General features: G+C 38.8%; 1 protein-coding gene across 1 annotated transcript in view; it reads left to right on the top strand.

The window, feature by feature from the left end:
- TTC13 (tetratricopeptide repeat domain 13) overlaps positions 1-15244 on the top strand; it is a 79926-nt gene that overhangs the window by 38733 nt on the left and 25949 nt on the right. Inside the window, exons 7-12 of the mRNA XM_041748499.1 lie at positions 308-424; positions 1392-1502; positions 6993-7075; positions 8689-8830; positions 9113-9287; positions 10558-10716. Coding sequence (XP_041604433.1) covers positions 308-424; positions 1392-1502; positions 6993-7075; positions 8689-8830; positions 9113-9287; positions 10558-10716 — 787 coding nt within the window. The remainder of the gene's footprint in view (positions 1-307; positions 425-1391; positions 1503-6992; positions 7076-8688; positions 8831-9112; positions 9288-10557; positions 10717-15244) is intronic.

Below are 15244 nucleotides of genomic sequence, written 5' to 3'. Positions count from 1 at the left end.
GTAACGATAGGTTGAGGGAAAAAGAATGGTCCCATTTCAAGCAAAGCAATATCTATTGTAACCCAGAATGTGGAATCATGCTTTTGGTTCATCAGCCTCCCTGTTGGCTGGACAAAGGCTAGTGGCCCCTCAGCCTATCGACTTTGAACCTCGCTGTGTAGTATGCGGGGTCAGGGATTCTTGTCTGCCAAGGGAGCAATCTTGTGAGTAGAGTGTGGTGAAATGGAATTGAAGAGTCAAAAACATTGGCAGTCTTGGGGTTGATCACTGGAAGATTTCTTCCCTAATTACATTTTTGGGTTTATAGATTCTGTCCCCTCTGGGACGAATTAATGAAGCAGTGAATGATCTCACCAAAGCTATCCAGCTTCAGCCCTCAGCACGGCTGTACAGACACCGGGGGACCCTGTACTTCATATCAGAGGTGAGTTGTTTTTGTCTGGACACATTCTCTTTTGTGATGATGAAGATGTTCACTTTTCTGTTTACTTTGGAAAGCTACCCTTTGACAGATTTGGGTTTGGGGCTATATAATAAATGTTTGTGGTACAAGACAGTTACAAAAGCACTTTCTTTAGCTGAATTTGAACCTAGTGGAGAACTGTTAAGTCCCAAGAGCACATTTTCTTGCTTGAGAAAGAAAGATAGTTACTGTCAGCAGTAACTAATTCTAGATTTGGGGAAAAAAGAAAGAGAGAACAAAGGAGAAATTTGGTTCATTGACTATATACTTCAGCCTTTTCTGCACAGGTCAGCATCAGGAAGCGGGTGTGCATGTTATCAACGTGATTGTTAAACTAAAAGGCACAGTTTGAATTTCCTTGGGTGTCAGACTCAAGAGCCATAACCAGAATTAACATGACTTCCCAGACTGTAGCTTCTCTATGTATGACTCAGATCCGGCAAGGTTATCTTTTACCATCATGATATGTATGATTGCCACAGTTATTTTTGTGGATTGATGTAATTGCAAAAGAAAATAGGTTTGAAAAAAAATCTCAGCATGACACATTTTAAGGTTGACTATGGCATAATTATTTTAGAAGTATTCAGTATAATAAGATGCTCGTACCAGAAAATAATTTGTAAAGTTTTCTCTAACAGATTATGACCTTGATACTATTTTTTACAAAGAATTTTTTTGCAGTTGAAACAGTCTATTTAAATTAAACCTTTAGGGCTTTCCCATCAATTTCTAAGAAAATTAGCTGTTTTCAACAAACAGGATAAAAATTTAGTTGTTATTTATGGATATGAAATGTTCCCTTTAAAGCCCAAAAGGGCACAGAATGAATTGAGGGTTTTTTTTCTCTCTACCAATCAGAAGTGAGAAATGTCCAAATGTCTAATGAATACTACTTTACTTTTTCCCCCTACTCTCCTTTTTGTAGGACTATGCAACAGCCCACGAAGACTTCCAGCAGTCCTTAGAACTGAACAAAAACCAGCCTATAGCTATGCTATACAAAGGTCTAACTTTCTTTCACAGAGGACTTTTGAAGGTGAAAGTGTTATGCACTATGTATACAGTATCGTGATTCTGCTTTTCTCTCACGGGCGGGAGACTTTAGTGGGGTTTCGTGTGGCGTGTTTTAAAATGACATCTCACGTGTCCATCTAATTGGTTTATTTTAGGAAGGAGTTTTAGTCAACATACTTATTGAGCTCCTACTATGTGGTAGGTCCTTGGAGGAAGGTGCAGGCCGAGAAGTGATAAAGGGTTAGTGAGAAGGAGGAAAAGAATCTTTCACACTTGACACTGAGAAAGGATACAGTTTGCAAAGTGTCTTCCACATATAACTTATCATATGGTAAATACACTATAAGAGGTAATATGAACAAAGTGCTTTGGCAACAGAGATAAGAAAGATTCACCTAAACTGCCGCATTAGAGAAGGTTCCAGAGAGCAAGTGGACCTTGTCCAGGGCCTTGCAGGTGGAGTGGACTGGGAGCAGCAAGCTACTTCAGGCTGATAGGAAAAGCATGAGTGCTGGCATAGAACATGGACATACAGCCAGTTTGTGGTGTAGCAAATGGTTGGGTCTGAGCGTAGGGGAGGTGAGCTGGCAAGTCTGCCCAGGGGAGGTCCCGAAATGTCCAGAGTGCTATGCTGAGCATCTTGACTTTAATTTATAGGCCCAGAGGAGCTGCAAAATCTAGATTTGGGGGAAGGTATGTCACTGAGACCAAATCTGCCATTTAGGAAGTGGATTCTGACATGCCAGTAGCTGGGGAGGTTAGGGGCAGAGGACCTTTGGGAGATATTAGCAGCACCCCTGATCAGAGCGGGAGACCTGATCGGGCCCCTGGGGGCTGCAGGAGCAGGTCTGGAGATATTTCTCCAACAGTCCCGTTGCTGCTGCCTCATGGAGCCTGCTATTAGCAGGGAAAGAGCCAGAGGAAATAGGAAACCTGTCGTCCAAGCTGACTGACATGTGGGGTTGGCAGTGTCATCTCCAGCCTGTCCCTGCCTCTTGCCCTTGGTCCAGTGCTGAGTGTGCTGAGGACCTAATGTGCAGCAGCCTTCTCTGGGGGGCGGATAAGTTTGGGACCTCACAGTGGTGTCCTGGGTATCCATGGCTGGCACAGGGTCAGAGCTCTAGTGTAGGACCCACCCAAACCATCTGATTGAAAAGTGGGCTGGCCTGAGAGTCAGCCTGTGTTGATGAAAAACACTTCAGGCTGACTAGGAGGTCATGAGAGTCTTCACAGACAGGTGGTTCTCCACTTGAACTTTGGAAGCTGGGAAGAATTTCAATAGCACGTGGCAGGGAAGGGTACTCTGAATGAACGAGCATGCATTTTATTATAGAAAGTAGTTCGAGGATGATGCATATATCTTTGGAGGGTTGGGACAGTATATCTTTAAAAAGGCCTAGGTTGTAAATCCCCAGTGTTAGGGGCAGTGCTCATCACATAGTAGGTGCTCAGTAAGTATCAGTTGAATATGTGAAGTTCAAGGACAGAGCATTGGATTTGGAATTGGAAGGCCTTGGCTTGAGCTTCTGCTCTGAATCCTGCAAACTGTGCCACTGGCCAAGTTACTTATGCTTTTCAGCCACTCCTTCTCTATCTGTCACATAGAGATGACTCTGTTGTCCGCCTCTTGAAGGGTTTGTGAAGGCGTTGTGAGGATTCCATAAAATAACGTGTGTGAAAAGTACTTTAGGAGCTGTGAGCATGGATCAGATCTTAATTATTACAGATTGTGTTACATATGAACATTTAATCTCCATTTCATAGACTAGAAAAAATAACTCCCATCCACTAAACACCAAACCAGAAAGAATTGTGCAGGTTTCCTTTCGAACTGTCCTTCCTGCAAGTGTGTGGAGGGTGGTCCTCCTGGAGACTCTTACCCCAGTGGTCAGACCGGCAGCCATAGGTGTGGAGAACAGTTATTTAAAATGTGTTTTGAGCAGCTGCCAGATGGGCTTTTCCAGCTTATCTTGTATCTGCCCCTACTCCTCTCACCTTCTGTCAGTCACCTTAAATTTAAAAATTCAAAAATCACCATACTGTATTCCAAGTCTATCCCAAGAATATCTCATGGAGGCAAACAAAGGTTTGAAATGGAAAAAATACTGGCAATCAGTACTGAGAGGTTAAAATTTTTTTTTAAAGTAAACAAATGCAAATAGAAGATTTCACTGTGGATTCTAAAACCAGGTTTAGGAATTTGGGTAGGGCTCTTTGTGTTACTTTGAAATGAGAATTTTTCAGAAAAGAGCTGTAACAGGGACGCCACATTCACATGAGACAAGCGCTGAAATTCAGCTGGATTTATTCCAAATCCATGTGATGAGAACCTTAGATGCAGTGCTTTTATTCTATGAGGAGAAGCCCCTCCCTGAACCAATCTTGCCAAATTATTTGGAGCTTTCTCCTCTTCATTGTGCTCATAAACCCAGCATCAACATGTGTAATAGATGGGAACTTTTTCTTTGCATTTTTGTAGATCTGCTGTCCGAGGAGGTCAGAGTGTTTACGTATTGTCTCATTCATCCCAACGGCATCCCCATGAAGTATAGAAGGAGCAGAGGGTGTCCCAGTTACACAGATTGGAAAACTGAGTCAGTGGTGACATGCCTTCATTAAATTAATGAACTTAGATTAGATATCTTTATTTCTCTTGTTTAACTGTAGAGACAAAGTATTACTGGACCAATGAATTTTAGTTACATTATGTCCTAAAGCCTGTCTCTCTAGGTCAACAGCAATGTAGAAATTAATTAAGCAAGTGGTTTGCTTATTTGCTTTATGATGTAATACATTAGAAATTATTTAGGTAATATTACATGACAAATGTGCAACTGTCCAATCTGGTAGATAGAGCAGACATTTTGGATTTCCCCTGGGAAAATACAGCGAAAACTTATCTGTGATGTAAGGATATTTCAAAAATTGTATATCCGAAGCACATTTTTTTTTTTTTGTCAGCCACTTTGAGGAGTTCCCTGAGGCTGTTCTCTTCGTTACAATAAATGAGGGAAACCCGAGACAGCCGCCTGCCACTGGCCAGGACAATGGTGGCATAAAGGTGGCGATGTTTGCACTTTCTGTGCTGACGAACTCACAGCCAGTTCATGTGCTTAGAGATTGGTTCATTCAAACATAGTTTCTTTGTTCCCAGTGGCTTCAGATCTTGATTCTGCTATGTCCCCCTCTTTGGCAGAATGAGGTAGAGAGCTGTGCTTAGACAGGAACCCCGAAACCAAAGACTCTTAAAAGCTGAAGAGAAATCAGACTTTGAAGAACTGTGGCATCCCAGCGTGCTGTAAGTGCAGTGGGCAGCAGATGTGTCCTGGGCATCTCCCCTAGATATCCACAAACCCCCCAGATCCACCATGCCCTGGCTGGGCTCCTGACCTCCTCCCACCCCTGCCCTACCCCACAACTATCCCCCCTACTTCCTTACGTTGGTCCAAGCTCTTGTCTTCCACCCAGGCTCTTCAGCTTCAAAGCTTCCCCCTCCCTCCTTCCTTATTCCCCAGACCCATGCCGGCAGGTTCTTAGTTGGCCTTTAAGGATATCTCCTGAGTTTGACCCTTCTTTTCTGTCAGACAGAAACACTGTCTCAGTTTGAGTTTCTGTTATCTCTTGCCTGGACCTCTGCAGCCACCTCCTTGATGGGCTCTGCTCCCTCCCCTGTCCTGCCCAGCTGCTCTGTTGTAGCTTGTGGCAATCATCTTCAAAGGATCAGTGTTGTGAGGTCCCGTACCTCCTCCTCGCAGCCCCCAGTCCTCACTGCTGGTTGGGTGGCGCTGTGACTGCAGGAGCATGGCAGAGCCCTTCCCCCTCTGGCCCCAGCTCTCCACACCAGCCTGGTCCCCGTTGTCGTCCTTTCCCTCCCCCCTCTGCACCTGCACTCCTGCCCTCCCACCTTCCCCACCACTGCTGAGTACCCTGCCACTGTGCACCACCATCCCCCGTCCAAGTGCCCCCTTTCTTTGCCAAATTCCTTCTCATTCTCCTAGGCCTAGCTCCATTGCCACTTCCTCTGTGAAGCCTCTCCTCGTGTCACAGGCTCAGTTAGTTGTTCCCTTCTCTCTATTCCCAGAGACTTTCACTTTATCTCTGTTGTAGCTCTTAGTTTGTGTCCCAATAACCTGATTAAGTGATTGGCTTTCCGACTAGATGGAGTTCTTCGAGGGTGGAGAGAATCATTACTCCTCTTTGTATCCCCTGTATGTCACACTGCCCTGGCACATAATAGGCGCTCAATACATGTTTGTTGAATTACAAATATAATTGTGAAAATTGCAAAAGATTGAGACTATGCCAGGGCCAGAAGCCTAATTAATAGTTACAATTTATCTGTTCTCATCCTTCTACCAAACAGTGCACATCCAGTGGGCTTGCCTCTTTTAGAGTCTTCTAGAGTTTGAAAGCCAGCCCCTCTACCCTGCTACCCGCTACAGAGAAAATCAAACAGGCAATGGATGATTTTTTGAAAAGAATTAGGATTATGTGCCTTTAAAATCATTAAATATTTATTGAGTGCCTACCATGTGCAAGGCATATGACCTCTTTAGTAGTTTTTTGCTATGAATTATCTAATCAGATATGAAATATATAGAAGTTTTAAAGTCTTTCTCATTAAAGTCATTAGAGCTCATGCTACTCTGTGGCCATTAACTAGAGTAAGACACATTTTTTCCTTGGGAAATGTGTGAAATGTCTTTATAATTTTTTATTATGGTAAATAATCAAGTCATAATGAAAATTACATTGAATACAGCTTAAGACTAGGGTGTTTATTGTGAAGCAGAATGGTACATTTTATTAACAGTTTACAGAGGATTCCACAGTGGCCAGGTGCATTGTGTGTTCCCTAAGGGCTCCTCCCTAAAGCATAGCATCTGTGCCATCTTACTCTGCTAGCTGCAGACCCAGAGTCGTGCTGGCAGAGACTGTGCCCCAAATGCCCCAATTTCAAGGTTTCTGTCTTATTTTGTTTTACTATTTCTTTTTCCTGTAGATCATGGGCATCCTTCCGATAGTCAGTCTGGGAGCCTTGTTGCTTTTTTTATGAATAATGTCACTGGCTTGCCTTTTTTGTCTCTCTTGTTGGCTCAGTTTAAATCCTGCTAGTTATGATCATTTAAGATTATTTCACACAGCTAGTAAACTTTTATTCCACGAGACCTTTATCAATTAAAGAAATGATGTTGACATGAGGGTGATATCGTTAGTAACCAAAGCCCTAATGAAATAGGTAGTGAGAATCTATTTTCCCATTCTGAAAGAGAGAAACTTTTAAGGCTCTGTCATTGTTCATAGCAATGCATTTGTTTACTGTTGAAATTAAATCCTCCTGACTCATAGTTTGTCATACTCTCTACCTCTCTTTTTTTTTGAAGTCCTCATATTAAAAAAAAAAATCACTCCGAGACCATGTGTAATATATTTTTAAATCCTTTAGTGATTTAAGTGAAATTAAATTTTAACAGGTATGCAAATGACATAATTTTCTGTATACCTTTTTCAGGAAGCTATTGAATCCTTCAAAGAAGCCTTGAAGCAGAAAGTTGATTTTATTGATGCATATAAAAGCCTGGGACAGGCCTATAGGTAAGAAAAGCAATAGTAGTTGGGGTAGAAGAGAGGGTGTAGAGTGGGAAGACAAGAGAGCCTCACGTAGTAGTGATACTTTAAAAGAAATTGAATTTTTAACCAAAAAGAAATTGTCATTCTGAATCACATAGGCATTTATAAGCTTGTTGAGACCTTCTCTGGAATACAGAAAGAACCATATATCAGAGGATATCATGATATATATTTTTACCTCTCTAAACAACTTCACTTCATATATATTGGTCTAGAAATGTTACTTCTTCTAGGGTTATTGTTTTGAATAGTGGCATTATAAGCTATTGAATCATAGAAACTGCTGCTTTTCTAGGCAGTAATTAAGGTTAATTCCCACATTACTGTGATTGTTTGAAGATTCCTAGATAAAAGGGATGGAAAATTATGTTGCATCCCTATCATTAATATGATTAATTATGATATAGCTACAATGCATCTCCACCAGGATTGAGAAGCTGTGCCTACCCCCTGGTGTCCTGACCCCATGCATTACCCTGACCAGTAGTAGAGCTGCTCTGACTTTTGGCTTTCAAAAATCTTTATGCTCTGATCTGAAAAAGAAATTGCATGACATGAAAGAAGGGGCTTGGGATTCGAGAGTCAGGAGACTTGGTTTTAGTTCTGAATTGTCCATCCTACACTTGTGTGTCTATAACTTCCCTGAGCTTCAGGGTTCTCCCTTACAAGGCACTATAAAAGTTAGAAAGGAGACAGTAACAGAAATCCCCTTCAGAGCACTGTTAGGTGCCTCAGTCAGGAAGGACTGAATTCAAGAGCTTATTTATCTGACGTGGTGGAGAAGATCTTTTACACTAACTTGAAAGTGTCTTTGTGTTCCTCTGGGTTTAAATGACAATGTGTACCTTTGCTGTCCCACAGAATTATTGGGGACATACATTGAAAACAGATTTGAAAGCACCCAGAGTAATTGGTAAAGTGCTATATAAATGTAAGTGAGTGTTATATTATTTAAAAATATTCATTATTTATAGAAAATTGACACATGGGACATTTTGAAGGTGCTTTTATTATTTGTAAAAATATAATATGTAAAAGAAGGCTAGTAGTAATCATCTCCACTCTGCAATGATCACAACTCTAAAATATACTTTTTTTGGAATTTTAAATAATGAAACGATTTATCAGATTTTAAGTGAAGTAACTTCTGTGATAGAAAAAAAATGCAATGTTAAGCCTATGAATGTGATTCAGAATGAGGAACCTGTGTGTATGATTGTGACCTACATACTTTTTTTTACCCCAATGGAGAGACATGGTTTTATCTAAGTACTAAAATTAACACATCGTTTTTTAGGGGTTGGAGCTCATCATGAATTGGAGAAAAGGATTTGAATAAACACTTGCCTTTGGAAATCAATAAATTCATTTTCCCCAAAGAATTTCAAGGGCTAATAATCTGGTAAAATTCAGGAAAAGTAAGTAGAGTATGTAGCTGTGAAGTACTAAGATAGACAAGGGACCATCCATATCTAGGTATCTGACTCACAGATGGGACTGTAATTCTGAGGCTGACTTACTCCATGTGTTCACTGAAATATTCTGCACTGTGTTCATAACTGTTGTTAAATACCTAGAGAACTGGGCAATTTTGAAGCTGCCACTGAGAGCTTCCAGAAGGCACTGTTGCTCAACCAAAATCATGTGCAGACCCTACAGCTCCGGGGAATGATGCTTTATCACCATGGCAGCCTACAGGAAGCCCTTAAGAACTTCAAGGTGGGCATCCACATGTGAGAAACACCGTAACAGTTCTCAGAATGCTCAACAAAGTTTAGTGGGATGAATAGGGAGGAGGACCAAGAATAGTGTTTAAACCATAACAAAAAGAGAGGAGAAAAACCACTGCCCTGCCTTATAGACTAACTTACAGAGCATATATTTGGTTTGATTTAGCCTGGAGGGAAAACTTTTCCAACTCCAGACCAAAAAATAAAGCACTTAAAAGTCACCTGTGACTGTACTGATACTAATAGAGCATTTCCTCCTTCCGCATGTCAGCGGTGTCTGCAGCTTGAGCCCTATAACGAGGTGTGCCAGTACATGAAAGGACTCAGCCATGTTGCCATGGGACAGTTTTATGAAGGCATTAAAGCACAGACCAAAGTCATGCTAAATGATCCTCTCCCAGGCCAGAAGGCTAGCCCAGAGTATCTGAAAGTGAAATATCTCCGAGGTAAGTCACAAAAATTGCTCAATCATTGAATTTTTTCAAAATATTTTATTTATTTATTTGAGAATGAGGGTAAACGAGAAGAGAGCATGAGCAGGGGGAGGGAAAGGGAGAAACAGACTCCCTGCTGGGCAGGGAGCCCGATGTGGGACTCCATCCCTGGACTCCAGGATCATGACCTAAGCCATAGGCATATGCTTAACTGGCTGAGCCACCCAGGTGCCCCTATCATTAGATATTTTATGATACTTTTTGTACTAAGTTTTTGAAATCTGGTGTATATTTTATACTTATAGTACATCTTTATGCTTACATCTCAATTTAGATGTTAAATTTTCATTGGAAATTCTTAATTTGAGGTCATGTTTCATAAAATTTAAACTTGGAAAAGTTAATTCATATATGTGAGTTGTTCCAAACATACTGACATTTTCTAAGAATTGAATCAAATACCAGTTTTTATGTTCAGATTAATTAAAATTTAAAATATGGTTTCTTGGTCACACTGGCCATATTGTATTCCTTTGTTTAGAGAGAGAGAGAGAGAGAGCATGCAAACATAAGCAGTGGGGGAGGGAGCAGAGGGAAAGAGAATCTCAAGCAGGCTCCACATCAGCATGGAGCCCAACACAGGGCATTCGATCTCAAGACCCTGAGACCATGAGCTGAGCCAAAATCAGGAGTTGGATGTTTAACTGAGCCACCCAGGCACTCTACACATTGGCCACATGTTAAGTATTCACTAGCCAAGTGGCTAGGGGCTGGCCTACTGGACAGCATAGCTCCTCATTCTAAATTACAATTTCCTCTTGTTTCCTGGTTTAGTAGAACATGTGAGCTGTGGATTGAAGGAGGGGTGCTCCATATCCTGTATTTTTCTACACTGCTTCTGTAGAGATAAGCAGTAGTCTGTCAGTTGATGAAATCATATACATGGTCAGTTGATTTGTATCAGTTGATAGAGAATCAGGATCTGTCTGACACTGAACTTGGATTCTCAGACTCTGCGAGAAGAAAAAGCGAGGTCTTTGGTGTTGTTCATGGAAAGATGATTAAAGCTTAGCCAAAGTGGACCCAGATTGACTGGGTTATGTTTGATCCTGGTACCCTGAGTTACCCTGTATCATGTAATAGTGACTTACTACAATTTAGAATCTCCATTTAGAATTCTTGGAATTAACAATTTGCTACAAAGCATTTCTATGGCAGTCAGCAATAAAAATGATTTCTTTAGCAATATTTGGGTGTGTCAGATCTCATCTCCCATCTGCAGAGTATTCTCGGTATCTTCACGCACACCTTGATACTCCTCTTACGGAATATAACGTTGATGTGGATCTGCCTGGAAGCTTTAAAGACCACTGGGCTAAAAATCTGCCTTTCCTCATAGAAGACTATGAAGAGCAACCAGGGTTGCAACCCCACATAAAGTAAGTGCTTTAAATGAAAATGACTTTTTTTTTTTTGCTATAAGCTCATCATGAGAACTCTTGCTCAATAAATGGCTTCATATCCATGTTTCTCAGGAATTTATTTCTGGATTTGATATGTCTACAGATATTTATTTTAGTTTATAAGGTACCTTGAAACTTACCTTGGATACCACTTTTCCTTCTACCTTGACCTTCCCTGCTAATTTTATGCAACCTTCAGACTTCAAATGTACTTATTGGCAGTTGTTGATATGCATTACTATTACCATGTTACTCTTAAAACAGGTTATTTAAAACCAAAAGTTTGAAATTACAGTGCTGGCCAACTACTGCATTATGGCTGAAGGGCTATCCCATTACAAAACAATTAGATATAGAATAGAAATTAATTCCTGGAAGTCTAGCAATGCCTTAAAAATTAAGAAAAATCTGTAAAAATCACAAAGAATACAGGCGTTAGAAAACATGAGAGATAGAAGATGTGGAAGATGGAAGAATGTCTAGCATATATCTAATTGAAATCCTGGGAAGAGAGAATGGAGGAGAGAGGTAATTTTTGAAGACATAATGGCTAACAGTTTCTCAGAATTAAGGAAACATAAATCCACAGATTTTTTTTCGAAAAGCAAGTTAAATGGCAAGAAATCCATATCCAGACACATCATAAGTAACAGTAGAACAACACATAAGGAGAAAAAATTTGTTAAACAGAAAGAAAAATCCTATCACCTACTTAAGGTCAATAATTGGACTGACTGTAAGCCTCTCAACATCAAAATGGCAACAACTATCTTTTGTGAATGAAGATCAAATAAGTATATAGTCAGATAATCAAAAACTGAATTAACCACCACCTGCCATTCACTAAAAAACGTCTAAGGCATGTGATTAAAGAAAAAGGCAATTGACCTTAGGCAAGATTTGAGATACAACAAGGAATAATGAGAAAAGGAAAATGGTAAGCATGATAAATTGGTAAGTCTAAATAAGCACTGTTTATATAAAATAATATCTGATTTGGAGGCTTTATGAAAAGGACAGAAATAAAATACTAGGCATAATAGCAAGCAAGTTAAGGGAAAGCAAGAATTAAATATTCTAAGGGAATTGGGGTTAAATATTGTGTTAAAGCTTTAAGTTACACACAAATATTTAAAATATCTAGGATGGGTACTAAAAGTTAGAAACAAAGTGTACAGCTTCTATATTAGTAGAAAGGTCAAAACAAAACAAAAAAATTAAATCAACTGGAAAAGGGGGGGGCAGGTGGTTGCCATTAAAAAGATGGAACAAATAAAAAGAAAAAATAAGAATAGGTTGAAATAATCCAGATATATTAATAATGACAGTAAATATAAATGGACTAAATTTCAAAAGACAGACACAATTGGATTGGAATGTTTTAAAAATCCAGTTAAATGCTTTTTACAAGGGTCATAAGGACACAAAGATTGAAAGTAAGGGAATAGAAAAAGTTCCACTTGGGAACTCACTAAAAGAATCCTGATATAGGTATATTAATAGATTTAAAATTATTACATTTATTTTTATTTTTTAAAGATTTTGTTTATTATCTGAGAGAGTGAGCTCAAGAGAGCATGAACAGGGGGAGGGGCATACAGAGGGAGACGTTTTTTTTTTTAATAATAAATTTATTTTTTATTGGTGTTCAATTTGCCAACATACAGAATAACACCCAGTGCTCATCCCATCAAGTGCCCAGAGGGAGACTCTTAAGCAGACTCTGAGCTGAATGCAGACCCCAACTCAGGGCTTAATCTCACAACCTGAGAACATGTCCTGAACTGAAACTAAGAGTCAGATGCTCAACTGACTGAGCCACCCAGGCATCCCTAAAATTTTTTTAAATTACTGGGAACAAAGGTTATTACTACATAGGACAAGGGTTTAAATCAGGTAGTTACAAATCTAAACTTATATACACCTAGTAAAGTAACTTTAAAAATTGATAGAAATTCACAGAGAAATCAATAAATTCACTATCCTAATGAGAGATTCTAATTTTTAGTAAGTCAAACACAAAAATAACTAGTAAAGATTTAGACTATTTGAACAACGTAATCAACAAACTTGATATATTAGTCTACTCTAGAATTATGTACCCCATAATCCAAGAATACATATTCTTTTCAGGTATATCTTTGGTCATTTATAAAGAATGACCACTGCTATGCATATTTAAATACATTTCAAATAATTGGTATCATATTTGACTGAAGTATGATTAAACATACTTTTTTTTAAAATTTCATTCATTTATTCATGAGAGACAGAGAGAGGCAGAGACACAGGCAGAGGGAGAAGCAGGCTCCATGCACGGAGCTCAATGTGGGACTCAATCCCAGGACTCCAGGATCATGCCCTGGGCTAAAGGCAGGCGCTAAACCGCTGAGCCACCCAAGGATCCCCAATTAAACATACTTTTAAGGGAAAAAAATCCTCCTTATTTGGAAATTAAAAAGCACACATATTGAAGTGCAGATTAAAGATGAAATCCACAGTGGAAATTTGAATATACTTTAAAAATGAAAAAACATGAAAACTCCACATACCAATACTTGTGGAATGCAGTGAGACCAATATTGTAAAAAGCATTGATGGGATCCCTGAGCATTGATTGGCCCAGGGCGCGATCCTGGAGACCCGGGATCGAGTCCCACGTCGGGCTCCCGGTGCATGGAGCCTGCTTCTCCCTCTGCCTATGTCTCTGCCTCTCTCTCTCTGTGACTATCATAAATAAATTTTAAAAAAAAGCATTGATGCCTTTAAATGTTGTACTAGGAAAAAAAGCAAGTCAATAGATAGGTATAAAAATTAAGGAGTAGGAAAAACAACAAAGAAAGCAGAAAGAAGGAAAAATAAGACTGAAGAGAGAAATTAATGAAAATTAGATATAAAACACTTTCGTCACAAACTTTTGTCTTTTTTTTATGACAAATTTCTGGTGAGATTGATTTTTTCATGAAAATAACTAAAAAACTCAAACTATTAGAAATGTTAAAAAGAGATATAACCACAAATGAGTAGGGCTATCCCATTACAAAACAATTAGATATAGAATAGAAATTAATTCCTGGAAGTCTTAAAATGCTGAGCATGCCATGAAAATTCATGCATTTAGGCGTTTTAGAAAACATGAGAGATAGAAGATGTGGAAGATGGAAGAATGTCTAGCATATATCTAATTGAAATCCTGGGAAGAGAGAATGGAGGAGAGAGGTAATTTTTGAAGACATAATGGCTAACAGTTTCTCAGAATTAAGGAAACATAAATCCACAGATTTTTTTTCGAAAAGCAAGTTAAATGGCAAGAAATCCATATCCAGACACATCATAAGTAACAGTAGAACAACACATAAGGAGAAAAAATTTGTTAAACAGAAAGAAAAATCCTATCACCTACTTAAGGTCAATAATTGGACTGACTGTAAGCCTCTCAACATCAAAATGGCAACAACTATCTTTTGTGAATGAAGATCAAATAAGTATATAGTCAGATAATCAAAAACTGAATTAACCACACCTGCCATTCACTAAAAAACGTCTAAGGCATGTGATTAAAGAAAAAGGCAATTGACCTTAGGCAAGATTTGAGATACAACAAGGAATAATGAGAAAAGGAAAATGGTAAGCATGATAAATTGGTAAGTCTAAATAAGCACTGTTTATATAAAATAATATCTGATTTGGAGGCTTTATGAAAAGGACAGAAATAAAATACTAGGCATAATAGCAAGCAAGTTAAGGGAAAGCAAGAATTAAATATTCTAAGGGAATTGGGGTTAAATATTGTGTTAAAGCTTTAAGTTACACACAAATATTTAAAATATCTAGGATGGGTACTAAAAGTTAGAAACAAAGTGTACAGCTTCTATATTAGTAGAAAGGTCAAAACAAAACAAAAAAATTAAATCAACTGGAAAAGGGGGGGGCAGGTGGTTGCCATTAAAAAGATGGAACAAATAAAAAGAAAAAATAAGAATAGGTTGAAATAATCCAGATATATTAATAATGACAGTAAATATAAATGGACTAAATTTCAAAAGACAGACACAATTGGATTGGAATGTTTTAAAAATCCAGTTAAATGCTTTTTACAAGGGTCATAAGGACACAAAGATTGAAAGTAAGGGAATAGAAAAAGTTCCACTTGGGAACTTCACTAAAAGAATCCTGATATAGGTATATTAATAGATTTAAAATTATTACATTTATTTTTATTTTTTAAAGATTTTGTTTATTATCTGAGAGAGTGAGCTCAAGAGAGCATGAACAGGGGGAGGGGCATACAGAGGGAGACGTTTTTTTTTTTAATAATAAATTTATTTTTTATTGGTGTTCAATTTGCCAACATACAGAATAACACCCAGTGCTCATCCCATCAAGTGCCCAGAGGGAGACTCTTAAGCAGACTCTGAGCTGAATGCAGACCCCAACTCAGGGCTTAATCTCACAACCTGAGAACATGTCCTGAACTGAAACTAAGAGTCAGATGCTCAACTGACT

Source organism: Vulpes lagopus, chromosome 3 (genome assembly GCF_018345385.1).
Source record: "Vulpes lagopus strain Blue_001 chromosome 3, ASM1834538v1, whole genome shotgun sequence".
Classification (NCBI taxonomy): domain Eukaryota; kingdom Metazoa; phylum Chordata; class Mammalia; order Carnivora; family Canidae; genus Vulpes; species Vulpes lagopus.
The sequence above is the reverse complement of the archived record's forward strand: the minus strand, read 5'-3'. Positions and strand labels throughout refer to the sequence as shown.